Consider the following 27,883-nt stretch of genomic DNA (forward strand, 5'->3'; position numbering starts at 1 on the left):
GTTTCACATCACACTGGGTAAAAAAATCAATAGTAGCTGGGAGAGCTAGAGTTTATTCTTTGCAAGCAGACATTAATGCTTTGCAGAGGAGGGTTTGATATTTTATCATTTGTCATTTTGTCTTTGCAGATCAGCCTGATCTGTGGAATATATCTGAATTGATCATTCATAGTAGACAGTGCTTGTGAGGAGTTTCCAAAAAAGACTTTTGTTTGAATGTGAAGATCTAGAACCGTTTTCACAGGGCTGTCGTGGCCAAATCATTAGGCAACTTTTTCAATTCCTCTCAAAACTTTTCTTTTTGCATATTTACAGAGGAGAGAAACACTCTGCTGAGCAGCAAAGGGGCCTCAGTATTGAATAGTGGCTCTTGTAATTTACAAGGGCTGCACAGTTCAGCAGGTTCAATCTTGCTGTTTTCAGTGTGTTTTTAGACTCTTTATTTTGGTGTAGATTGGTGGCTACTAACACGACGCGATTATATGCTTTGTCGTGGACAGAACACAGCTAGCTCAACATTTCAGTTTGAAGGAATATTTTAACTTCTTAAGAAAACTTGTTTTTCCAATTTTATAAATAAAAAGGTACATCAAGTTTTTCAAATTTTAAGGCCACTTGAACTGTGTCCACTTTTTTCTCTAAGTTTTTAGAATCTCTCAGAAATCATGTAACATCCAAGTTGTTACTGCTTGGCTCCAACATAGCCGTACAGTTTACTAAATAACTTTGTGACAGTGTCTGCCTTTGTGCTGGTACTAAAGCTGCCCTTGTTTTCCTTTTTCACTGGATTCCAGGGAGATAATTTGGTGTGAAATTATGGTCATATATGGCACTGCCCATATCAATGAGTTCTGTTCTTATTGCATTGTTTGAAATCATTAAGTCAAATCTCTTGAAGGCTAATGTAGCAGACTATCTGGGCTTTGGCTGCTGGCGCTGCTACCCTTCAAACACAGAGTGAGCCCTTTGAAAAATGGATTGCGGAAGAGATAAGAAATAATTTATGTTCCTATCACTGCCTCGCACAAATATGGTGGGGAATACTGTGCCAATAACTCCCACAAACTCAGAGAGGCACGCTATCTTTTACTGCACAAATTATTAACGGCGCTGGGGAGGAAGGGGAGACGCTGTGCATTTTTTGCTAGATAGACCTGGCTCATTGCTCTTGGAAGCTTTGAGTTCACCACAGTGCTTTATAATCACAGATAAGGACTCCTAAAAGGAAAACTGAACAAAAACTTGTAGAATTTTTTAATTTCATGATTTCCAGCCTCATCAAAAGCTGAGGGAAGGTTTCACTGAGACAAAATAAGAGGCTGTGAAGTCATTATTCTGTGTGTTTGTGTGTGTGTGTGTGTGTGTGTATTTTCTCTATGCCTTGTGTCTGTGTGTGAACAGGGAATAGAAGGAGGGGAGGGGGTCCAAAGGGGAGTGTTGAGGGAGGATACTCGGGGTCGGGTGTCCGCTCACCTCTGTCGGCTGGCGTTGACAGCTACAGACGCTGGTCTAAAATGAGAATCCTCTTGGGCCGCCTGCCTGCCCATCCAGCAAGAAAATAAATCCCATGTGGAAGAGCCGCTGTGTGGGATCACAGACAGCCGCCTGACCCCCCAGTTCCACAGGGGGAGGCCAAGGGCGCCGGCACGACAGCATAAGCCCCCCTTCAGCCCCCCCTCATGGGGTCTAATGTTACTGTGCCTGCTTGCCAACTCTGAAATTCTGAAGTTGCCGGGTTGTGTTGGAGCCACACTAGTTCAGCTTTAAACTGATTTTGGGGGAAGTTTTTGGATGAGTCTTTGTGGTTATTTAGCTTTAGGCTCAGGTGATACCACAAAAATAGCACTGTGGCCTCTCTGTGCTTTCTAGGCCAAACCCTGTTAAAAATATTTTGAAACCCAAAACAAAAGGGAAGTTTAACTTAAACCTTATGAAAAGGGGTTGGTGCAAACAGTGGACTAAACGCTGCCTGGTGAGCAATAAGAGACGCTGAACTCTCTCCGAATACCAAGTCATGTTTAGCACCACAACCGGATAGAGCACTGAACTATCGAACCTATAAGACATTGTCAGAAATTCAACACTACATTTTTCTTTTACAAATGTATGATGTCGATTGTTAAAAGCAAAAACAAACTCAAAGACCAGAGACCAGAGACAGCATCCCCTTCATTTTCAGATATTAAATTCCTCAAACTCCAATTTAGGAGGGCTAAACTCCCTCCGGGACCCCTGAGACGTTTCATGTCCATTTAAAATGAGAGTGAGTCAGCAAAAGGGAGCACTATTGTGAGGAGAACATAGAGTTAAGGATTATTAATGGCTACAACAGAAAGTTGAACTGCAAGGTGCCTTTTACCTTTTTAAACTTTAATTTCAACAAATAGCACTGACATGAAATGTTTGACATAAAACAGAAAAACACATGATCACGGTGATGTTCAGGTGGTGACATCTTTGTCATGGTTGTCTTACTTGACACAAAACGTTCTTTGAACTCAGCAAATTAAAATCGATTCCCACATTTTAAAGTTAGAATCAGAAACAGCAAATGACAGAAAAGACGTTTGGATGTTTTTGTGGTCCTGAAAAGTGATATTTTATACAAGGCTACAGAAGAACTCTTGGATTAATGTACAATGTTTCATCTGTCTCTCTCAAGTTGAATGTCTGTTAAACTTACTACAGCTTGTTTAACATTGGTTTAAAACGATGGGGGTGTTGGACAAAGTATGGTGCTCTGCCTTACTAAACAAATTCATACTTTGCTTTAAATAGTTAATTACTCTCGCCTTGTCTCCGGCGGTGTCTGGATGCGGATGGGTGGGGAGGGGGGACGCTTCTGTCTGTCTTCCTTTCTTTTTTTCCAGGAGGGGAAGGCCTATATATTTTGCAGCTCATGTCTGAAAGGCTGGCTCCAAGCGCTAGGGGTGGGCTTTCGCTCTCTGATGGTTTTCCAGTGAGTATTTGTCAGGTCAGACTGTGCACCGCCCGGCGGTCTCCGCTCCTCTCCCCGGGTTATTTATTACCTCTCTCCCCCGCCGGCAGCGCTGCGGCTCCGGGGCCGCTGCCAACAACGGCGCAGAGGCGGGGGCCGCGACAGGGGGGTTCCCGACGGACGATGAGGGTGAAGGAATGGACGTGAAATGCATTTTGAGCATGGGAAGACTTGCAGCCTTTTAAAATGGCAAAGTAACCGTCCTTGACATTTTCTGTAAACACAATTTGTAGTTTGTGGCCAGGAGGGAACTCTTGTTTTTAAAAACTGTAGATGTAAATACGAGTGTGTAGGTTTTTTTTTATAACTAGAAGGGGTTGTTGCGTTTCTCATTATTCATCACTGTTAATGAAATATATATTTATGGCTTTTGACACATTTATAAAACGTGATTTTAGTGCCACTAGGAGAATTGCATTGTATTGCAAAGCAGTGATCTGAATCTACTGTGCAAACCTACATTATCTATGTACTCCACAAAATGAAAAAATAGCAAGAATACATCAGGTATTATTTTACTGACTACATATGTAATTTCACTGAGTTTTTGTAGACATCCGAGATGAAAAAGTGTTTGCTCATGTTCTGTTCAACTTTGAGTAACTTACTGCAACTTGAACATCAGTTCATTTAAGAAGTCATAAAGACTCAACCTGCCAAGAAAAAAAACAAAATAAATCTGGTAAATAGAAAAAACAACAACTCCTGATTATCACTCGTCAAATACACAAAAAAGAAGAGTTAACTTATGAGATAACACAATGCTGAATATTCATCCTGCCTTAAAGACCCTGGACATCAATGACACAGTAGCCTTCTGACAATGTAATTTAAGTTTAGTGGTATATTAGCTTCTAAAAAAGTACAAGAAATTAGTTTCAATACAAAGCTGTATGTTTTGTTTAAATGTCTTCAAACTTTACTGATCATGGATTTTAATTTGGCAGGGCTATGCTCAGGTTTTTTTTGTTGAAATAACCCAAAACACTCTGAAAACCAATCGGAGTATAAAGGCACAAAGCAGGAACGTCCGCTGTGTACACCCCACGTTAGCTTCATCGTTGGGAAAGTATTGACTGAAGTTAAGCCCCGTAACAAACTCGAAGGAGCTACCACTGCAGAGCTATCTTTTATCATTGCATTTAATGCTTTATAACAAATTTGGTCATCTCATCAAATGTTTTATGTTTATGCTAACTGCTAAAGTCCTGCTTTCTCCTCTAAGATTGACTCTGTTCATGCAGACACATTTTTCAGGGCTGGACTATGCTGACTCAGGTGCACCGGATTTAATTGCGACACATAGCACAGGATGTCCAAAAAGTGGACACAATTTCTAATAAAAGTGACATCAGTCTTTTAACCAGCTTCAGCCTTGTTCACAACTATCAAATTTTTATTCATTTTCACACTTTTAACCCTTTCAATACCATTTATTGTGATAATAGCACTATTTTTCAAAATAAAAATACATATACATATATATATTTATATACAATGTACTAGACTAAAAGGAGTGTTTACCAACAACATTTATCATTTATGCATTTTCTGTTTGTGTAGCAAAGAGTAAAAGTAATCTCACCTGCTAACTGGAAGTCAGTGAAAGAAGACCATTGTTGTTTCGATATGATCACTAATATGTTATTATCAATATATGTTAGTCATTATTATGATCCTATAACGTTTTTTACTCCATCTAATTCCCAAACAAATAATATGAGATGACTTTGAACAAGAACTACAAGAATAGTATCTGCGATCTCATTCTCACGGTCACTACCATTCTCCTCCCCTCGGCTTCACCTTGAGATCCTGTCCATGAAAACCGCAAACAGAATCGGTGACAAAGAGCAACCCTGGCGAAGGCCACCACCCAGCATCACTCCCTCCAAAGCTTCCTGTGTTGAATATCTTTTCATGGTTTCAGGGGTGAAATGACCAGTACCCCAAGCTACATGTATTTATAGATGTGGCTGCAACTGAAGCTGCATAAACTTGTAGAGGTTGTTTTCAAAACGAATCTAGCTTTTTCACGGTTTTCTCTGCAGGTGCATCTTTGATGCATTGTACATCTAAAAATCTGTGTTTATATCCCCATTCACAGAGTCATTGACTTTATATTACATCAAAAATGTTTGTGGATTGTTTTAGAGTTGAGTAGAGTACTGCCTCTCTAAACCAAAATAAACATCACCACCCGCTCCCACTCGCTCCAGGTGAATTCTCCTGATTATATCCTGCTGTGTTCTCACATCAGCTCACTCTGACTTCCTGCAGAATAAATATGAGGAGGCTGGAGGAGAAACTCTGGGTGAAGTATGAGTGAAAAATGTGCATTGTGTTCACACATGCAGCTCAAAGTACTGCAGTTTTTCAGTACTTTTGCAACCTGAGAAACATGCCCCACATTTATTATCATGGGCTGTAGGAGCTTCAACACTGTCCCTAGTTGTTACTAGGAAAATTGCATGTCTTTGTGCTGGTGGGCCAAAATTGAAAAATGGCGCAATCTACAAATTTGAAGTCTGGTCTACAGATTGATTGTATATAATAACAAAAATTATGTTTCTCTGCTGCAATGGCCATAGGTTCAAAAAACGTGATTAGAATGGGTTTAGATGTGTCCAAAAAGTGAACACGGGGTCACAAGTGTTGCATTTTTGTTCTACAGAGCATATATATATATATATTTATATATATATATATACAACTGAAAATTTTCAAATTATAAAAATTGAGTAAAAATACACACCTGTGTGAAAAATGAAAGACATAGCATCAAAAATGACCAAAATATCAGTAAAATAAGTGTTGAAGTGTTCATAAAATGGACACAGGTAACCAGAGGGTTAATGAATGAATCTTTATTTGACAGGAAATATTCCCAAAAATATAAATATTTAACAAGGGAGTTCTGCCCAAGACAGCAGCATCGTTTTTATTTGTATTTTGACATTTTAATGTGTAGAACCGAAGCAATGTTAATAAAGATACCATCAGCCACGGCCTCAAAACTTCAACAATAATTCTGAAAGTTAAAAAGGTTTGTTTTTAGTTTGAATCTGAGGGATGCTTAATGAGACCGTTAACTCCTAAATCATGAATGTGTTTTGAAAAAGTCTATAATAAATCTATCCTCAAAACTTTTAACACATTCATATAGTTTGTTCCTTTATAAAACGATCTAATGAATGAAACTTTTAAATGCAACAATATGTTTTAAATGTAGATCAGTCTAATGCACCTGAACATCACTCGGTAATAGAGAGAGAGAAAGTATAAGAGGAGTGGGTCAGTCAAGCGTTAAGTAGCAGTTTGTCTGTTTAGCTGTGAAATCTGAAATCACAATTATTCTAAATGTTCTTATTGTCAGATAGATTTACTTTATTGCTTCCAGACTTTAAAAATGGGGAAACTTAATATGCTATAAATACAAGATTAAATAAAACATTAGACTACATCTCGTTTATCAGGATCCATGCTTGTATTATTGTTCTCCAATTTGGTCTTAAATGTTTCAAAAGTCTCTGAACAGAATGAATTGTGTTGTAATAAGTAGTCTACACACAGGTAACTCTCTGTTGACAGTGCTGATATTTGGATTGACATAATTCACTGGAAGTTCTTGGTTTGAAAGAGTAGGTGGTACATGCAGGTTGCTTTTTTTTTTTTTTTTACTTTTTAGAAACAGAACATTCTGGCATTGTCGTGAAATCGTGAAAGTAGGAAATGGTAAATGTGGTTTAACAAGGTTTCCCCATCACATCAAAGTTTTTTTTAAATAAAAGAAACATGAAGGCTAATGGAAAAATCTACTCATTTAACACTTGACAAAATTATAAAGATATGAAAGTTGAAGCGTCGTCAGCAGACAAGTTTGGGGAACCCCTCTGTGATGAGCCATTGAGTATGAGTCACAATCGGGGATGAAGAGTAGGCGCATGAGTGGGCATGGGTGTCCCCTTTATGACTGGTTTCATCAGGGCTCTCCCGATTGTGCAACCTGTAGCGCCAACGCACGCACAGAAAAGGTTTCCATTGAGACATTTAGCTGCGGTGCTGGTTAGATAAAGACAGAATCAAAAAGGTTTTCATTTGAAATGTTATGTTCCACTTCCTCGAAACGGTTTTGTAAACATAAGCCATAAATGTCAGCAGCCCAGGATTTGTGTCACTGCCACTGCTCTGTTACATGTAGGAAGTGACTTTATTGTTTGGCTGAATAACATTGCCCTTCAATTAAAGTTTACTGACCTTGACGGTGCATTTTAGCTTTTGTACAAGACTTGTGTAAATCAGTGTAGTGATACAACAGAAAACTCAAAGTACTTGGTCTTTTTCGATTCTCTGATTTTTTTGAAATTTTCAAAATCCAAAACAAAAAACGGCAACCAGAATTTACATTTTTAGACACTTCAAATCCATTATTACCCCTTTACCTTTTCTGAAGTGCTATTTCTTTCACTTAGTTTGTTAGTGTGAGATCTGTTTTGGTCTCTAACAGATGAACAAACCAACGTATGACTTTATTTTCCCTTCAGACATTACTGCTCCTCAGGTTCAAAAGAAGAAAAGTCACCCTCCTGCCCATCATTGTCTTTATAGAGGTAACTGGCATGTGTTTTGTGTAAATGTCTGCTGTGTGTTCGCCTCCCCGGTCCTGGCTGTAGGCATAACACCAGCTCTGGCCAGGCTGTGGTCTCTGGCCTTCTTGTGCGCTGCTTCCGCCTGCGGTGTGGCGTGCCTCCTTCCTGTGTGTGTCGGAGGCAGTTTGGTCTGATTTATAGGCCCCCAACACACAGCGCTCCAGACCCCACCTCTGCTGCTGGAATGGCTATCCCATGTGTTGGTGGTGGATCTACCTGGGTGGTTCTCCACTGATGGAGGTCAGATGTGGCCTTGCTCATGAGCTCCAGGAGCTCAGGGGAACATGGCCTGCTGTCAGCATGGAGAGAAAGTGCTCTCAGAAAATGTGGTTAAAGGCTGAGGATGTTAAACCTTAGCCAGTGCAACAAGCTCGCAGCAACTGCTGCACATATGAGGATTTGTTCTTTTTAAAGCCATACCTGTTTGCGAATCAAAATGTGATCAAGTGGATTTCAAAGAGTTTGTTTTTGTTTTGTTCAAGAGCTCAACTCTTACAGAAAAGCAATGTGTTATCTTAAAATATATATTTAGACACCTGGGTGACATGAGTCATAAAGCACATCTCCGCTGAGCCACTATTTTGCCAAAGTGTCTCCCTTTTGGTAATGTCTCAGTATCCATGTTAAGCCTGATTGCACTTGGTTATCAACAGGTTCCAAAGTATCAGTTTTGTTTTCGTGATGTAATTGTTCATTTAGGGAAAGGTTAAACTCCCTCAACTATGTGAATCTTGTTCAAAAGTTTTAGCAGTGGCTAACTTAAGCAGTACACAGCAAGCTGTGGGAGTGAGAGCAAGATGGTGTCCCTGTAGGTGAAGTATAATGAATACTTTGCTGAATTTAGACACCAGACACCATCAGGGCATTGATTGACTATTGATGTCATCGTTAGATCTGGTCGACCTTTGACTTCTGTGAATTCTGACTGACATATGTTCAAAGGTGAAGTATTTATATCAGGTAAATTGGTGTTAGCTTTATACTGATCAAAATAATCATTTTGGTGGTATTTATGTTAGCCTGAAGTTGAAGGCCTGGTTTGAGTCACACTTTAAACAATCGTAGATTAATTTCATGGTTTGGTAAGGTGAGCTGAAAGAGACTGTTTAAGGTAAAGGTTGTATCCTAATCAAATGTTTTTAATGCCAGGTATACGTGATCACACTAATATTTCAATGTCTTGTCTCCAAAAATGTCGATATGAGGACACAGGTGTTGGTATGGCGTGCTCATGCTCACTTCCTCGTGCTCACTAATGATGGTTCCTCCATTTGACGCAGTGAAGCGCCGTCCCTCGGAGTCCCCCCTTTTCTCTGTGGCTCCCGCCGAGCCTCCGCTGTTTAAATGGGCCAAGTTGAGAAGCAACGGAGAGTGCAAATCTTGTTTGGTCTGGGTCTGTGAACTTCAGCGTGACTTCAACGACATACACAGGGGCTGAAAACAGCTCTTCCCTAACTTTTGACTCTATTAATGTTGCTAAATACTACTCAGGGGTAGCAGGCCTGATGTGTTCGGCTTATGTTTCTAAAAATGGCATGTCACGTTGTTTAAGCGACGGAAGACATGACATTATATCGTGTTCTGTTTAAATCTCGTCATTGTATCTTAAAATAGGCTATCTTTGCCATGTGTTTACGCCCCGATATTTAATCCATGTGTCATTTTAAATTTTGACAGCCTTATCAAAATTCGATTTTTACTTACTAAAGTGAAATAAAAACTTAAAAAACCAAACTTCCCTGAAGGCAAAGAAATGAGAGACACGACGCGTAGCTGCGACGTGTAATGACCAGTAGGTAACATAATGTCCGGGGCTCAGGGCTGCTCAGCATGTCAGGTATTAAGAGAGCGGGTGTGATTAAATGTGGGAGGTAGGAGCTGTGAGGCTGGTGGAGAGCGCTGCTGCCGCTGCGAGCTGGAAACTACTGAATGGGAATCTATCCGGCAGCTTCAGCAGCAGACCGCTGTCTCACGGCGACACGGGGGATCTGCGTAAAACCAAGCGCCGCGTCTCCAAGTCTGGCTCAGCCCAACTCACAGACGGAGAGGACACTCAAGTTGGATCGGGCGAAGAGCTTTTCACTTGTTACCGGCGCGCGGCTCCCACTACCATGCCTGCCATCAAAAAGGAGAGGCTGGATGGAGACGACATGGCATTGACTGCGTTCAACCAGTCCGAATACCTTGCCCCTTTAAATGCCACCGCCATCCCCGTGGTGACCCCGCATCCGCCGCCCTACGATCACATTTTCGCCCATCACCGCGCGTATTTGGGGCTCCACGAATCGGCGCTTCATCACCAGCACCTCCACCATCACACGGACGACTTAATGCTGGAGAGGTTTTCCTCCATCCCCGACTTTCAGCCCTTCTTCGACAACGGGGAGCCGTGCATCGAAGTGGAATGCGGGGAAAACAAGGCTTTGCTTTATATCAATAAACTGTGTCAAGGTAGCAAGGGACCCTCAATTAAATACAGGGGCGAGTGGCTCACTCCCAACGAGTTTCAGTTTGTCAGTGGACGAGAGACTGCCAAAGATTGGAAACGGAGTATTAGACATAAAGGTAAGAACAACCTGCACTGTCCTAACGGGGACACCTAAATCATCAGTCAGACACTTTTAGACGCCATTTATTCTGGGTACAAACTTAGTGTCGTGGTTCGGTGCAGAGTTTTGGAGTGAAAGGGTTACAAGAGTCAGTGCGTAAGGAGACGAGAAAAGGCGCAGATCCTCCACGCAGCCTCCGACGCTCACACATATTGTTTGGGCTGCGGTCATACACCAAACCGGGGCATCTGGAGTTTGCTGAACGGGACTGAGGTGAAAAGTTGGACCTAGCTTCTATAGCCCGTGTAGCATTTAAAATATATACGTTCCTTTATTGTGGGATCGTTCCGCAAAGTGCTGCGCTCTGCACTTGTACAGGAGTGTTTGCTCATGACATATTAAGCTTGAGATATTTTTAAATTCAATTTTATAATTCAGTGTTGCATTCAGTTTAATGGGGGACCAATTTGCGACGAATTTCCTTTTTTAATGCTGTACTTTTACGTGTGTGCTTATTTTAGTTTATGTCACATTTAACGCCGTAATATGACTGTTGGCGACCTTAGGAGCGTCACTTAAGTTGTTCCGTTCCGGTATTTTTCACAATAATTATGCATGGCGGGCCTCACCACACACACACACACACACACACACACACGCACACACACGCACACACACACACACACACACACACACACACACACACGAGGTTACTCATGCAGAGCTGACACGCGTTAAGGTGTGTGTGTGTGTGTGTGTGTGTGTGTGTGTGTGTGTGTGTGTGTGTGTGTGTGTGTGTGTGTGTGTGTGTGTGTGTGTGCGTGTGTGTGTGTGTGTGTGCGTGCGTGTGGTGTAGGAGGAGGGTGGCCCCCAGGTAAAAAATGGTAGCCTAATAGTTTAATTTTCTGATTCCTATAGGCAGATGACAGTAGGCTGCTGTCTCTTTGGCTCAACACACTGAACATGATTTGAGTAGATGTTATAGACACGTGTACACGTGTCTGCTAGGAGAGTTCTTCAGAAATATATATTACAATATATATTTGGCAAGATTTGTCCTAAAAGTTTTGAGACCTGAGCTGATGGAACAGAAACACAATGAGACCATTCTAAAGCAAGTGGTTGATTATATTGTATCACATGCTGTGTCCTGGAGGTGATGAGTTTGTTTATTGGATACTGTTTTCTTAGTTTTCAAGGGTTTTCTCTTTTTTGTATTTCAGGAAAAAGTCTCAAGACTCTGATGTCCAAAGGAATCTTACAGGTGCACCCTCCAATCTGTGATTGTCCTGGCTGTCGCATTTCATCTCCAGTGGTAAGAATATTTGATTTCCTGTCATGCTATCTCTCTGTTCTTGTAGACTCCATGTGTTAACTGAGAAGCTGCATTGAAGATGTTTGTTGTTGCTTTAGGGTTGACTTTTTTTTGCTGAGGATTTGCACAATATAGAACATTTAGGGTTAAAAGACGCTGTATTGTATGCTGTGGTGTTCAAGAACTCACCTCATTTGTTGAAAGTTGTTAAAAAGCAAAAGGAATACAAACTGAACTCATTGATAAAATACAAAAACTTGTGTTAAAAGGGTAGTAATTATAGTTATTGTCAAAATGTTTGTGCTACAAATGTTCTCTCCTTGTTTTGGTCCATAATATTTAAGACAAATTCTCGTGCTTGCTTCGCTGTCATTAAGGGTTGTTGTAAATTTTATTTTTTTATCTGTCCCAAAAACACATTTTCTTTTCAAATGTAGTTGTTTATCATTTTTATTCCATCACAGTTGATATGGGTCATAGTTTGATTAAGTTAAGCTTGTGTTGGTTTGTCGAGCAGCTCTGGGTATTATGGCATACTAAAGCATTGTCTCTCTTTGTAACCTTGACGGTTGAAGACCCCACAGGCACACATGTCAACTTTGATGGTAATTTCGCTCAGCATGGATATCAAATTCACTTTCAGCCGTTGACTGACACAGAGTATCAGACAGCCTTTTATTCAGAGGCATTGAGCGGCCCAGTCTGTCCGTCTGACGTTGTGTGTTGTTGCTCTGTCTCCTCCGTCCCATTGAATCAGTTTCTTTCACCTGGCTGTTGAACTTTTGTTTGCCCGATGTGTCCCTCGGGGCTCGGCCGGGGGCACGGTGCCAAACCTTGAGGCCTTGCAGGTGTGTCCCGATTACAGCATCACCACCCCGCTTGTGTGTGTGTTTATCTGTGTGTGTGAATGTGTGTCAGCTTTGAGCAAGCACACTGCCGGCTCACCGTCACCAAATCTGTTCACACAGGTGCTGTGGGTTGTGAGTGTGTGTGAGTGTGTGAGTGTGTGTGTGTGTGTTTTTATCACCACGGAGCGCATCTGTCGTCGCTCCCCAGCACTAATCTTGAGGGAAGGGTGTAAGAGGCTTAGCGAGCTACTGAGCGTGGCTACTGCTGATTATTGTGTGCAAGGCACGCAAGGCAAAGGCGGTTTAGATAAGCCGGAGGTGTTTGAGTGATACAGGTAAACTGGTGACATTTTTCACAGCCAAGAATGAAGACCTGCACCTTAACACGGGGAGGGTTCAGCCAAAACGAATTACCTGAGGGAGGCAGGGGGGCAAGCAACGCAGACAGGAGAAATGCTCATGCTTTATTTTTCGAAGAAGGATTTAAAGAATCTGAGCGTGTTTGGTTATGTTAGGCTTATTACAGATATCAGAGTGATTGGCTTTTGGCTTGCCAGGGCTTGTACAGCTCCACATCAATTACAGCTGTGACGGAGTACAACTTTGTTATTGACGTAAGCAGGGTTATGAGGGTCTTAAGATTGTTGTTGTGCTTGCCCTCTCTTCCTTCCCTTGTCTGGTGGTGAAGCCTAGAGTCTAACCCAACAAGTGAATACCACCGTGACGCTTCACACACACACACACACACACACACACACACACACACACACACACACACACACACACACACACACACACACACACACACACACACACAAACTGAGTAAGTTGGCAGTTCCATGCGAGGCGGTAAGGGTTAGTCGGAGGAGGGAAGGCAGCGGGACTTGTATGGCCTGTACTGGCGTCTCCCTCTCTCCCCACTGATTCCCCTCAGGGCATGGCAGCCTGCACTCCCTCACTGATGAGCTCTCTCTCAATCACATGCACACACAGCAGACACACACACACACACACACACACACACACACACACACACACACACACACACACACAACTATATGCCTGCCTACTGACACAAATTACCTCATGCAGTCATTTATTTTGAAAGTTTGACGGCTGAACTTTGAGTGATCTTGTTTCGCTATAGGCATGAGGCAAGCGATCATAAAAAAGCTGCAGCAGCTGGTGGGAAGACTTTCACCTGCCTGCTCAGAACTTGTGGAAGTTAATTTGCTGTGTCGGCCTGTGCACAAGCTGTTCACAACAACACACCAACTGAACTGTGTTTACACTCACTAGTTTTAGGTGTAGTTGTGTTGATAAAGTTGATTATCTGCGCTCTGTAAGTTAATAATAATGACTGCGATATGTTCGTTAACTCAATGTCAAGGAGTGTCATCTCTCTGTTTAGCCTTTCGATCCCAAATGTGCCCTCTGAAGTTGTTACATGCTGCTTATATTTTGTGTGTGGTACCATATGTAATAAACTTGCATGTATACAGTGTTATACACAATATTATATTGCATGTTGAATTTTATTCTTAGCTCTGTTTGTGTTTTTCGTGTGCAAGTGTTTGTTTGTAGCTTGGTCTTTATCCTTGCATTTCTGATTATTTGCACACCCGCTATTGCTGGCTGACTTGCGTGGTATCTGTGTGTGTTCATGAGTGTTCTTGCATGTGTGCCTGTGTGTGCGTCTCCTCCTGGGAGAGCAGGGCTTCCTCTGCTCTGTTATTTCTGCGGAACTGGCGGAGGCCGGGAGGAAATTACACTCCCCTCCTCCGGCTTGTAAAGACCTCCTCCAATCATGGGCTCCTCTTGCAAAGTTGAATTAAACACAAACAAAACACATGCACACAAACACACACACTCTTTTGCCTATAGCTTACAGCGTATTCTTATTACATATTCATAATGCCGTTTCCTTTAGGGTTAATGGGGAACAGATAATTCAACTGAAAGCACAGTGAGTGAAATAAAAGAAGTTCAGTTGTTATTTGATGTGAAGTTGTCTTCATAGATCAACCACCTACTGTATAAATCTTTCTTTTGTTTGTGATATATGTTTACTGGTTTCTGCTTGCGAGTTGCTTAGGCTATGTTGCTATGGTAACAAGAGAATCGGTCACTGGCCCAGAAGTGTGCCTGGTCGTGTCGAGTATGTTTACTTTACTTTTGTGTCTTGTTCAGTATTCAGACAAATTAGAGATTCGTTGAGAGTCTGTTGATATTGAGATCCTTGAATCAATTGTGTCGTTAAGTAAATCAGCAACATGATAGAGATTGGTATAGAGCTGAATGTGTAGTTGTATGTGTGTACATGTGAGTGAGATTCTTTAAAGTGAAGCACACGGACTGACTGTGTATGTTAACAGGCACGAAAAACAAGTTGAAGCAGCTGTCTATCAGCCAAATATGGTTGATCATGACAGGCTAACGATGATATTTCTAAAATCCTCCTCCCAACATCTGTTTGTGTGTGTGTGTGTGTCTACAAAGTATTTTTGCAATTGCTGTTCGCCACATGATTTCCTCTGATAGTTTCAGGCTCACAGTCACACATCAGGCCAGTCAGAACTGCTTGGTTTAACTATCACACTATCATCAAAACACTCAAGGTAGCCCCCACATACTTTGTACTAAGTGAAATTTAGCAATCGTAATTTGTACACACTCAAATTTTTCTCAAAAGTAAAATAAAAACAATTAATTTTTTTAATGTGCTACAAAATCATAATGCATAGTCAATGGTCGTACGCTGAGTTTTTCCTCAATGTGTTCAGACATCAGCTCCCCAGACTTTGCGCGGTGCAGGTAAAGTCAGAGTGAAAAATTGTGCTGTCTGCATTCTGTACGTTTTTGCAAATGTGAAAGTACATGAGCAGGACTAATAGCCTGTTAGATGTAGGCTCAATACTATTTTGACAGCGTATGATTTCACCTGAGTTTCTCTTGGTTACAACTAAACTGTTGCTGACCATTAGAATGATTTATTTTTTATCTGCATTTCTAGTTTAGTCAAGAACTTTTCTTAACCTTAGCAAAGAAGATGTTTCAAACTTAAAAAGAGATATAATTTAAATACTGTTGTGCTGCATTTGTTAGTTCCAGTGTAATTAACCAATATATTTCCAGTGTGTTGAACTTGAAGATTTTAATGAATGTCAGTATCACATCTATAGTTTAAACTGACACAAGATAATTATCAGTTGAATTGAACCAACCTCTACTACATGCTCTCTTTCCCTTCTCTTGTATTTGTGTGGGGGAAAGTGGCTCGTTACCTGTGCGTAAAGCCCCCCCGCAGCAGCATTGGTGGGCCTAACCAAACACAGAGAGAGAGAGAGAGAAGAAGAGTAAGAAACTAGAGGTAGAGTGGAAGCAAGAGGCACGCTTGATTGCACCGCCACTGACCTCCCAGCGCCGTCCCAGAAGCCCCCCTCCTTCACTCCCACCGCCGCCTCTCGCCCTCTGTGCAATGCCCCCCATCCCCCCTCCCTTTGCCCTGTGCCGCTCCACTGGGCTGCAACTGCCTGCTCGACTCAGCGTGTGAGGGCAGAGGGTGTAGGAGAGCGTGTGTGTGTGTGTGTGTGTGTGTGTGTGTGTGTGTGTGTGTGTGCGTGGGTGTGTGTGTGTGTGTGCGTGGGTGGGAGGGTGTGTATTGGGGGATACTTGGTCGCATGCCTGTCCGCCCTACAGTGCTTTCTCACTTTTTTTTCTTTTTCTCACATGGCCTTGAACAACCAAGTGTTGCCTTTAATCTATACATGAGCCACATACACACAGGCACACACCAGCACAAAGTTATCCAGCATCTGATCTATTTTGCCAAGTCTGAGTATCATTGCAGTTATAAGGAATTTAATGCCTTTTAGACTGATTTAAAAAATAAATAAATAAATAAAAACATCCAATATTACCACGCTTCTGAAACCTCAAAAGAATCGACTTAAATTGTTCATCTCAGACTGACTCTATTTGTAATATCACACCTGTTGAAAAGATTACATGAAAAAATGTATCTTGGTGTATTCATTTTTTTCCCTCTATATACTAAGAACAACAAGACCATCGCTCTGTCTGTGTAGGCAGTCGTCTTTGCTTTAATGTAGTAAACTTGCTAAATGTGACACATTGTAGTTTTAAGGTGTCACAGGAAATGTTTCATGCTCACATTTAGCAAACACTGACATTATTATCGAAAGAAAACACTATAACCAGTGTTTTGCAAAATAATGGAAAACGTGGGGTTAAACACATACACAGCTGACTCTAAATAAGGCTCAATGGGAGTGTGTCATACAGAGGAGTTTGTATTAATGTATTTGTTCATGTTTTTGCATTTGTTTATGAGGATGTCAAAATTTGATAATAACCATATTAGGGAACTGTAAGCCTTTTAATTTATTATGTGGCCTTTGTATGATTTCTTTCCCTTGTTTGAGGCAGATCATACACCAGAGATGTAATAGAGTACAGTTAATGTTTCTATAAACATAGAAGTGAAAAAAAACACCACAATTAGTTCTTCTTGTAGCCTATAGTAGCACCAAGGAGAGGTTTTCTACATTCAGCTACAAATCATTTCAAACAATGTCCTGACTATCAAACAAATCATTTAAACTCTATTATGGGGTCACAGAAATGTGGTTACAACAAACCTTGTAAACATTTTAATCAAACTATTACTTTAATCAGATTATTCACAGTATTTCGGTCATGTTTGCATACTGAGCAAACTCAATTTGATGAAAGCTGACAAATGTGTCGCTCATCACCTTCCGTAGGTGCACCTGTGAAAATGTGGAGATTGCTTTCCATGTGAGTCAGAGATATAGAGGTGTGCCTGAGGTATGATTTAGTAACTTTTACATTAAGATGTACCTGATCCCACACTCACACAAACAAACAGCAGACAAGTTGTTTGTTACAGCCTTGTTTCAGCTCTCAGTAATGACCGCTTCAACCCCCTCTCCCACTCCCCTCACGCTCATTTTTTCCCCGCTCTCCTTCTCTGTCGTCTCCTCATTCCCCCTCCCCCCTTTCCCCTAGTGCTCGCGCCAAGTCGGGCTGCCATCCCGCCTCCACACACACACACACACACACACACACACGTTTGGATACACACAGATATACACACACACACGCTGCGAGGTAACGGCAGACAGGCGCGTGACTCATTAGGCATTCGTCCCCCAGGGAGATCGCTGGGGGGGCGCGTGCGAGGGAGAGAGAGCGCCGCAGCTGCAGGAATGTCACGGGCGGCTACCGCTGCGTGTGTGTGTGTGTGTGTGTGTGTGTGTGTTTGTGTGTGTGTGTGTGTGTGTGTGTGTGTGTGTGTGGGAGTGTGCTCACTAATGCTGGTTGGAGCCAGCAGCAGGGCACTGCACCTTTCAGGAAATAACGCAAGGAGAAAGAAAAAAAACACCCTTATTAGTTCTCTTTTTCCATCAAGAGCTCATTTACAGTCTGAATTAAATTAGAAGAGAAAACATTGAATAGCTTTATAATTTCTGCTTCACGAGCCAACAGGTAGCTGAGATATTACCATTTCACTGCATAAGCTTTTTGTTGCTTTTGAACCATCACTTGTTCTAAGTGTAGGAATCAAGGCTGTGGTCCAAATGAGTTAAAGGAATTCACAATGGAAGCATATTGCTCATGCTACATATTTAACTGTTTTACTTGATTTTAATATTAAAACTTTAATACCGATATCTGCTACCTTCTTACAGTCCTTAGAACAGTCCTTCTATTTAGTTTAAAAAATCAGTGTAACTTAAATATTGAAATATAGGATTCTAGAAGACAGAAACTTTTTTTAATTCAGAAAAGTTATGATGTGGAAACTTCTCAACTGTAAATACTGATATATATATATATATTTATTATTATTATTATTTATGTATCTGTTATGTGACTTTAATAAACACCTGCACTTCTCTGTGCTTAACCTCACAATAGCACCCTTAAGGAATTTGTCTGGATCATTCACAGTTTTAAGTCCAAGTTCAACTTCTATTGTTATTCTAAGAGATGTATTAATATATATGTGTGAAGTATGTATGATATACATTTTAAAATTGAGATAATTCATGTATTGGAAGTTTTTTTTTTACGTTTGTCCTGTACTAGTAACACAATTTGAATGATCATCCTAGATTGTGTTATAAGTTGGTTAGTGTGTCCCCTGTATCTGTAGTGCATCTTCATGTATTTGTCTTTTTCTTTTTAGTATAAATGTGAAGCCCAGATATATTTTTTGGCTGCCTGTCAGACAGAAAGCGTGGGAGGTGATATTCATAGAGGTGCTTTTAGCGGATCTTTTATGAGAGACTTTTTTCCATGGCTGAAAGGAGGCTGACCACACACAGTAAGGTTGCCTCAGCTCTGTGCAGACGCCTGTGTTAGTGCGTGCGCATACGAGCCGGCGCGCTCAGGCGCCCTTCCTTTGAGCGCTCCTACGTGGGCTGCAAGGGGTGTGTTTTTCTTCGTGTTTTGTTTCGGAGAGCCCTCCCCCGTGCTGCGGAAGTGTTGCCGGAAGCAGTGGGAGCTCACCCCCAGTTCTGCGTCAGTGCCACTAAAGAAAGGATCGGGGCTTTCCGGGAGGAGAGAGGAGGGAGAGGGGGGGGTTGACGGGGGCTGTCAGCCTGGGTATGTCACGGCCATGTGGGTGGTTGTCTGCACACACACACACACACACACACACACACACACACACACACACACACTCACACAGCCACAGTCACGACTGGTCTCCGACAAACTATTCCTGTATACACGATATTTCTAGCATGCTCTGAGTAAAATACCCGCTTTAGAGGGGAATTCTAAGAAACAGGAATAGATGTGTGCGTGTGTGTGCATGTATAGGTCGTAAGTGTGGATCTCATGTGCAAATGTGTGTTGTCCCTGACATTGTTAAGACAGCAGTGAAGAGACACTGAAGGTTGAACATTTGTATTTAAAAGATGTCTGTGTCCAAGAAATGTGACTGTAGTAGCTCCATAGAAAACTGCATTTCTGTTGTTTTAAGAGATTTGTTGCTCATGTTTCCTCCTGTAATGAGCCATCAGAGCTTCAGCACTAACTTTCTACAGTAGGCATTGTGTGGAAGTAGCAGAAGTATCAGAAAGTGATCCACTGTCCTCGAACACCAGAGCAGAACTTTGGCGAAAGCTCCAACAGGAAAGAAGAAAGGAGGTAAAACCTCTTTTCTGGCATGGCATGATAAAACAGAGAAATGTGCAGAACTCTGTGGCCTGCTCATCCTGGGGGATGTTTTCATCTTTCTCTGTCTTCCCCTCCTCCCAAACTCTTTTTAATGTCTGCCATTTGAGAGATCCAGAGGGGCTGCACCTGTTTGCCTCTTGGCTAAGAGCCCCCAAATCCCTCCTCCTGCCCCTGCCTGCCACTCACGCTGCCGTGCCTCCTGGGATGGAAGGAGTGAGGGATGGAGGGAGTGGTGGAGAGTGGGGTTGCGTGTGGTGGAAGGGATAGCTGGAGGGCCTGAAGGCGTCCGGGAGTTAGAGCAGAGATGTAGGCACAGAGAAAGAAGAGGGAGAGGGAATAAAGTTTCAAATCCAAGTCCACTCACTCTGGACAGACCTTTCTTCTGTGGAGCCTTCTCTCTCTAATGTTCTTACTCACCACATTCTCTTTCATTCTGTTTTTTTCTCGCTCACCTTATCTCTTCTCTCTCCTGTACAAACCCACATCTGCCCTCCCTCTCTTCTCTTGGTGTTAACTTTTCTCCTCAGCCTACCCTTCCACTACCCTTCTCCTGTTTCCTCCCCCTGCTCAATCTCTCCTACACTTTCCACGTCTCTCCTTCTAACTCTGCTTTTCTATCGTGTCTGTCTTTCTCCCCCACCTCCCTTCTCTCTGTGATAGGACCTTGTTAATCTGCAGTGACCTCTTCAGGTCACATTAAAGGTCGCCCAGCTTCACTTCCTTCCACCCCCAGGGCCACACTCTCCTGTTTATCTTTTCTTTTCTCTTCTTACTGCTGGCAGCTTTGCAGCAAAATAAACACTCAAATGATAGTCCAACTTTCCCCCATGAGTTTTAAGTTATTCATTGTTTTTTTTTATCACAACTACAGACCTAATGCAGACTATTAGAACATTGTTTTCCAGTATTACTATGTCATGTATTGACAGCCTGGCTTAGGGGTGTCTGGCTGGAGTCTGAATGTCAGCTTTGCAGGTGACAATGATTTTGATTCAGCTACACTGATGTTTCTATCGTTGCTGTTAAACCATTTTTTTTCTCAAAACAAACCAAACCATTTTTTGTTACATGGAAGTGCCCTGTCAGATAATGTCAAGCACCTGATAGTGTTCCTTTGAGCTAGGGCTTCACTTCATGGGAAAAAATCATACTACAATTATTTGGACATCATTTGTAAGTGAATATCTGTGGTTTTGTACCAAAAAAAAGAAGTGTGTTCTTACATCTGGAACACAGAGCTATTTTGACTCATTGTTCACTTCTTGCTAATTGTTTGGCTGCTTATCCAGTACTTTTAGCTAATTGATGCAAACAGGTGTTAGATCTGACTCAATATTTGTATAAACTTTGAAAAAAATAAATCCACACAATAACTAAATGATCTAAATGTTAATCCTGTACTAAAGTTATTCACTTTCCTTGTGGTGTTGTTATACAGAACCGCGGGCGCTTGGCTGAAAAACGTACCATCCCCCTGCCTCCCAACCGGGTCCCCAAGAAGGAGCTGGCCTCCATCTTCAGCAGTGACGACAGTGAAGGCAGCGAGCGGGCCAGTGGGGATCATGCCCACATCAAGCAGGAAGACGAGTTGCATTACAGTATCATGAGAAAGAGGTGAGGACTCTATGACTTCTGTGTAAATTCAAGGACAATGTACTATTTAGATTTTCTCTTCTTTTTCTACGTGTGTTTGTGTTTATTGACAGTGACGCACATTGTCATGATTGCATAGGCTTTTATTGTTCCTTAAAGTATGTAGGCTACATTATGTGGTGAATCATAATAAGGAGAAAATGTCATGCCAGCCTCTGAGTCAGTTTAGTAAAAAATATATATCTATAAAAAAGTTCTTGCCTTAGTTGCTCTTTCTTTTCAGTATATATTTTACCTTTTTATGGCACCCTAGATTAAGTGCAGAATTTTCATTACGAGTGATTGTTGAATAATTTTGAGGTGTTAGAGACACATTATGAGAAACAGCATAAACAGACAAAGATCAGTGTTTCGAAAATGTACTCATGGCTGTTGCTGTGGGATTTTCTTTGGAAGCGTGTGTGCTGAGCTTTGAAAGTGTTAATTGGTTTGTCGGTTTGTTTGTTGCTCCTGCCAAGTCTGAGTGTATATGCCTTGACTTGATGTTGAAAGACTGAGTCACCTTAGTCACCACTGTCTGCCTCATCTCTGTGCTGTACTGTGTCTGGAAACGGTTGGGTCATAGAGCATTTCATATAAAACTGAAGTCATTTATGTCTTTATGTCATGGCATTGAACTAATTCAGCATCGTTGTATCGAGTCAAAAACACTTAAAGTCCTGCAGCCTCCTTAGCCTTTCCACTACATAAAGAAAAAAAACATTGGTTCTTTTTGATTTTTGATTTGCATTTGAAACTTTGCATTTTAGCCTAAATCAAGCGTAGACTATGGACCTATTATCCAAACAGATCATTTACATAATAAAGGATGTCATAGGGTGTTCAGGAGTTTATGGGCGCACTCACACTATGCAGTCCGTACCGTGCCCAAGCACGCTTCAACCATAAAGTCCAGTTTGTTTGACTAGTGTGAGTGCTCAGATCCGTGCTCAAGCATGAAACACTTCCTTGGCCCTTGCACACTTGGAAGAGGTGTGCTTCAGCACTGTACAGTTCATGCACGAGCACAAGCACAGGTACATAATGTGGACATCATTCTTAAACGACAAATCCTGGAGTGGAATGGCTGTATCTGATTAATAATGACTTAATATAAGCCAAAAAGTTGGAAACGTTGCTGTCATATTCTCTGTGTTGTTCTCCGATGCGTACGTGGACTCGTCCCTTTTATTTGTATTTTTTATTTTTTTCAGTCCGTTTTTTAGTCCGTCTGTCTACTAACTAAGCACGCGTCATAATTACATAAATACATTCATGTGTTGTATTACAACGTTATGTTCAAGAGGTAACCGCGGCTCAGGCCTGTTTAGTCCTGGAGCAGTGTGAGTGCAGGCCAGCTGTGGAATGGGGAGGAGGGGCTTAAGCACGATACGGGATAACTTTGCATAGTGTGAGTGCGCCCCTGAGACTGGGTTAGTCAGAAAATGTGGACTCCATTCTCTAAAAGCCTGTGAATATTCATATTTCACATGCTAAGTTCAAAAACACACATGCAGGGTTACAGTAAGGTCACCCCTTTAGATTGAACTAAACAGCATCTCAGGACAGAGCTGCATCTCTGATCTAGAAAAGTTTATTTCCACCCCCTTTACAATCAGTACACAGACTAAATAATGTAAACTGCAGAAAAATATCATATGCATCTTTGATTAGTTATGTGCAGATTCAGATTTGTATGATTTAGGAATCAGATGTGCTAAGGATGGATATAATACAGAAGATGTTCATTGATTAACCTCAGAAAGTCCCCGCCTGCATTATAAGCAGCTTGTGCAACCTTATTACAGGAGGGGATGTTTTTCATGTCTTGAGACTTGCGTGTGACACGGCAGACAGCACAGCAACTGTGAAGCTTTAAACGGATCCACTAACCTTGTTTAAGAGGGCTTCCCCTCCCCCTGACACTTGTGCCGCTGGCGTGTTAAGATGATAATGAATTTAAAGAACACTTATGACTAATATGTCAGGCTTTTACCCTTTGAAAGGCGACGGACTTGCTGGAGCCGCTGCTCCGGTCTGTCCTGGGCATCCGTCTCAGGCCTGCTTTATCCCCTAGTGCAGGTCTGGACGAACAGGATAATGGGATGTCCAATCACGGAAATGTGATTTCCATTGACCGAAGCTTCGTAAGTGAGTCGTAGAAGGGTCTTAACAAATTGGATTTGGCCAATGGATGTGAAAAATAAGGGGCCCCTGTATACATGTGTGAGTGTATCTGTGCTGTCTCATCCACACATCATCAGGCTGGCGGCAGCACTGTGTCACACCCACTTGGTTTGTGCGACATGCCTTCTGTAAATACAATTTAGTCTACATGAACACTTTAAAGCTTTATGTGTCAATCATATTTTCTTAATATATTTATTCACATTCATAAAGCCTCATGCAGCAAAAGAAGACTTCAGGTGGCATGTCATTAATAGTTTTAACTGAAGTTCCTTTCATTCTTATCCTGACGTCTTCTCGGGTTCATCATAAACCTGCCAAATTCTCTAAACCAGATTAATGTTCATAGCTCTATGCACAATTAGTTTACTTTGTGCTGCATTGATCCCCGCTTCTGCTGAATAAGCACATAATATCTAGTGACCGAAAAGCCGAGCCACGGAGCCAATCAAATAATGATTTTAGAAAAAGGTGTGTATTAAAGATTCTTGTCTTCTAAACTGTTAAAACACACAGGAAACAAAATGTAGTTTTCTTTTCACCATTGTTCATCATAAGCGTGGTATCAGTGCTGTAGATTGTTTTTATCTGACTTGGACTTGTTTACGCAGATTTATGGATTTCATCTGAGGGTCTAAATATTTGATGGAGGTAACTTAAGAGTTTACTGTCTTATACGCCGGGGCAAAACAAATGCTACCTTATAGTGTTTGTTTTAGTTGGCCGTAGATAACAAAGCTTTGATTGAAAAGTGCTGACAGAGTCTGGGTAATTATCCGGCAACCTCCATGGATTTTATACGTTACCCCCGCTGACGGGGCAGATGATGGTTTTAAATGATGGTTCCCATAATCTGCATCATAGCCACAGAGGAAGGAATACACTGATGTTGTGCTGGTTCTGTATGCCTATTGCATTTGACATTTTGTCCTCTGGCTTTATTGAACGACTGTGTCATTGCCTTGTGCCAGTTAGAGGTCAGGGACGGCTCTCCCCCCAAAACACTAATTAGTGAGCTTGGTGGTTTTATAACTTTCTAGAAAAGCTTTCCGCATCACGATTTCTGGCATTGTTTACACTCAATCACCATGGTAACAAAGTCACAGCAACGTAGTAGCTGATTGGGTGTTGGCTAGCAGCTAGACATTGGGTTTCCAAATAGAGCAGTGTTTCTTTATCAACTCCCAGTCAAGATACAGGATGAATGAAAAGATGGTCAGTGGATTTTCAACAACTAAGACTCAGATTTGGTGTTTGCATGGAAAGAACATCGTGGTAAACCTTTAGCATGTGCTGCCATATTGACATCAGTTGACGTTGTGCTGTCGTACAGTAGCCACGGCACAGAATCACCCTGTTGTAAACATGACCTAAAAACCTTTTGTTTTATTTTTTTAAAGTGGGAAAGGAAAAAGTAGGCTAGCTATAAAAACAAAACAATCTCAAAAAAAGGACAGTGTGTAAGAGTAGAAGACGTTCACAGCTAAACCAGAAAATGCGTGGATTACAGTTGTAAAGCCTACGTGACACACAGTGGGCTTCTATTTCACTTGTGTTTTTACCTCCCATGGCTGGTTTATTGACATTATGTCAGCCAGTACAGCAGAGTAACAAAAAGGAGAAGAGAAGCCAGGCTACTCTTACTTATTTATGTATCTATTTCTGTATTTATTCATTAGCCCCTCTGCTTGCAGGGTTCTCAGTAGCGGCTTGCTTTTCGATCCAGCTGTGAGCAGCATGACAATAGTGTATCCCTGCTCAGATGAATCAGAAAAAAACATGAAAGTACTTTAAATACATCCCTATTCCTGCTTTGAGCATTGTGTGTTCCAAATTATGAATATTTCCTAATAGTTATCTGGGAACATCAGATGACCAGTACTCTAAAGTACAGTACTAATCTGTAAACAGTCCATACCTTTTTTTTCAGTGGTAGTTGAATTGGGCTGAACAATATTGGAAAAAAAATGACTTTAGGATATTTTTTCTTTCTGCGATATATACTGCAATTTTTTATCTTAAACAACCAAAAATGTAACCAGAGAAATGCAGTTTCTTTGTATATACCTGTACATGTATTTCATTTCAAACTAACAGTCATACTTTGAATTTTTTGAATCTTAAAGACATTTTCTGATTTCAAATCTAAACCGTCTCCTGATTTAATCACACACTGGATCCAGCCTTCGACTGTAGCCACAGCATTACCAGACAAATACTTGTTATCTGGAATACTCTCAATTTAAATCTGCCTCACGTAAAGGAGCATCTGCCTCAAGCATCATGCCGGAGTGTATGACAGCAGCAGCGTCTCCTGTATGTCCACATTTTACATGAAGGGACACACGGACTCATAACTGCATGCACAGTGGTCAGTTCTGTGACCGCTGAAGTTGATACCAGACAGACTTTTGATGTGAATAAGTAATGGAAACTTTTTGTTTAGTTCAAAAAATAGAAAAGTGGCAACATGACATGTCTCAAGTCAAACGATCGACATCATCCTGGATGTGAGTATTGCACATAGACCGTTGTGATGTTAAAACAATGTTTTGTTCAGTCCTATTGTCAGATGTTACGTATTGCCTGGAAGGTTTGGAATGTTCCAGTGAGCCACCTCTACTTTTAGAGTAGACCACGTTAGAGCAGAGGACGGGTGCACAGTGACCCTGCGAGCATTAGATGATACACAGCTAGTGGGACCTATGTCGGTCGCTCTCTCCTCTCTGTCTCGGTCGCTCTCTCCTCTCTGTCTCTCTTCCTCTCTCTCCCTCTCCCCCTCCACCTTCCCTGCTGTCTGTCTGTCAGCACTTTCCCAGTGGTGGTGTGAGACATGGCGTCAGGGTGCCTGGGCTGCCAGCTTCTGCCAGCTCACACTGTGACCTCCAGCCCCGCCACCTCAGCTCCGCGTGCCAAAGCCACAGCAGGCCACTACTGGGCATTTACAGAGTCGCCTCTCTTTGCCAGGAGGAGAGGCTTTTCATGTGGCGTGGAACATTTTGAATAGTAAAACTTATTGTAATGGTAGAGGGAAACACAACATCTTCTTAACAAAAGAATGAGCCACAACAAATTACTAATATCTACTTAAATCCTCAACATTTTTCTGTTTTTTATTTTATTTTAATTGTGAAGACACCTGATTCAAGAATGTAGAAGAGCCATTGAAGCCCAAAATGTTTCAAATCAAATGGTTGGCTGGATTCTTTGGCTTTTTTTCTGATCCTGTCAGATATTTCCTGCCTTTAATCAGGAAACTTTCCTACTTTAGACATCTAATGTTGGATACCAATAGTATCCATGACAGATTTTGAGTATTAACTCATATTAGTTATCCTGCTATCTGGGTCAGTGTGTCTGACCTGCGGACGGGGATGATGGGCCAGTATTGACAAGTTAGGGGATGAGCTGAGGATCAGATGATTGTCTCCGGCGTGCACCTGTGTGATAAGAAGCCAGCTCATGTCCCTCTTATCTGTCGAGCCCAACAGCCACAATATAACCCCCCTCCATCCTCTCTGAGGCTCCCGTCCTTCCCAGCTAACGCAGGAGCTCCTGAGGGAGCGCTGACTCAGGTGACTGGGTTTTAAACACCATCTCCACCCCCCTCCTTCATCTTCCCGGGCTTGAGTATGACCTTGCCTCAACCCAGAGAAGAAGGGGGAGGGAGTTGAGGGAGGGCAGAGGTGGGTGGAGATAGGGCTAGGCCCTCATTAGCCCAAGCCAAGGCGGGACAGCTCGGAAAAAGTGCGCTAATTACCCCACTAACAACGCCCTTGCCGTTCATGGCTTAGAGCGGCCACTTCTCCACAGGATAATAACCCCATCACCTCTCTGAGAAGTTCAGGATTGCATTATCATGATCAATTTAAATGATAGACAAAGAGTGGTGTTATAACTCAGTCTGCCGATAGATAAACCCTGCAGCAGTTTCTCACATAGGAGCGTGTTACTGAAGTTTGTGTTATTTGTGTTTGTTGGAGACACTGGATGACGCAGATACATCATTATAGGACTTGAAAAACAATTTAAAAACCCTCCCTGCATCTCATTTTCCTTTTGGAGAAAACGACTGAGTTCTCTGACACAGACAGCTACTAATTTTGGCAAGTTTTCTCCCAAAAAAAGAAGTCTATCATTAGTCCAAAAAGTTTTCAGCCTGAGTCCAATCAAGTGCGTCTTCGCTAAGCAACAGGTTGTGACTGTTTTGTCTGAGACCGTTTTCTGAGTCAGTACTTCTTTGCGACTGAAAGGTGACTGGTGAAGCCAGCATGGCCAGCATTAAAGCCCTTCACACACTTCTCCTTCATCTTTTCTGTTAGCGTGTGGAAACAGCTTGGCGACCGACAGCCTGACATTACAGCAGCAGCAGCCTGTAATCATGGGACTGTAAAAACCCAAATCCAGCAGCCGCAAACAGTGTGGCCTCGTCATCGTGGTGGCAGCTAAGAACCATTCACTGCCTCTGTCCC

The 27,883-nt window shown here is 41.9% G+C and overlaps 1 protein-coding gene across 4 annotated transcripts in view; it reads left to right on the plus strand.

Moving 5' to 3' along the window:
* samd11 (sterile alpha motif domain containing 11) overlaps positions 1-27,883 on the plus strand; it is an 83,850-nt gene that overhangs the window by 25,016 nt on the left and 30,951 nt on the right. The window contains exons 1-3 of one of the 4 annotated variants that reach the window (XM_020632328.3): positions 9,037-10,212; positions 11,420-11,511; positions 21,031-21,206. In XM_020632328.3, the coding sequence (XP_020487984.1) occupies positions 9,510-10,212; positions 11,420-11,511; positions 21,031-21,206 (971 nt within the window). In that variant the 5' untranslated portion in view covers positions 9,037-9,509. Of the gene's footprint in view, positions 1-9,036; positions 10,213-10,335; positions 10,470-11,419; positions 11,512-21,030; positions 21,207-27,883 lie in introns of those variants that run through there. The other 3 variants (XM_020632330.3, XM_020632331.3, XM_029277050.2) reach the window with 3 other exon arrangements.

The sequence above is a fragment of the Labrus bergylta genome, chromosome 12 (assembly GCF_963930695.1).
Source record: "Labrus bergylta chromosome 12, fLabBer1.1, whole genome shotgun sequence".
In the NCBI taxonomy this organism is placed as follows: domain Eukaryota; kingdom Metazoa; phylum Chordata; class Actinopteri; order Labriformes; family Labridae; genus Labrus; species Labrus bergylta.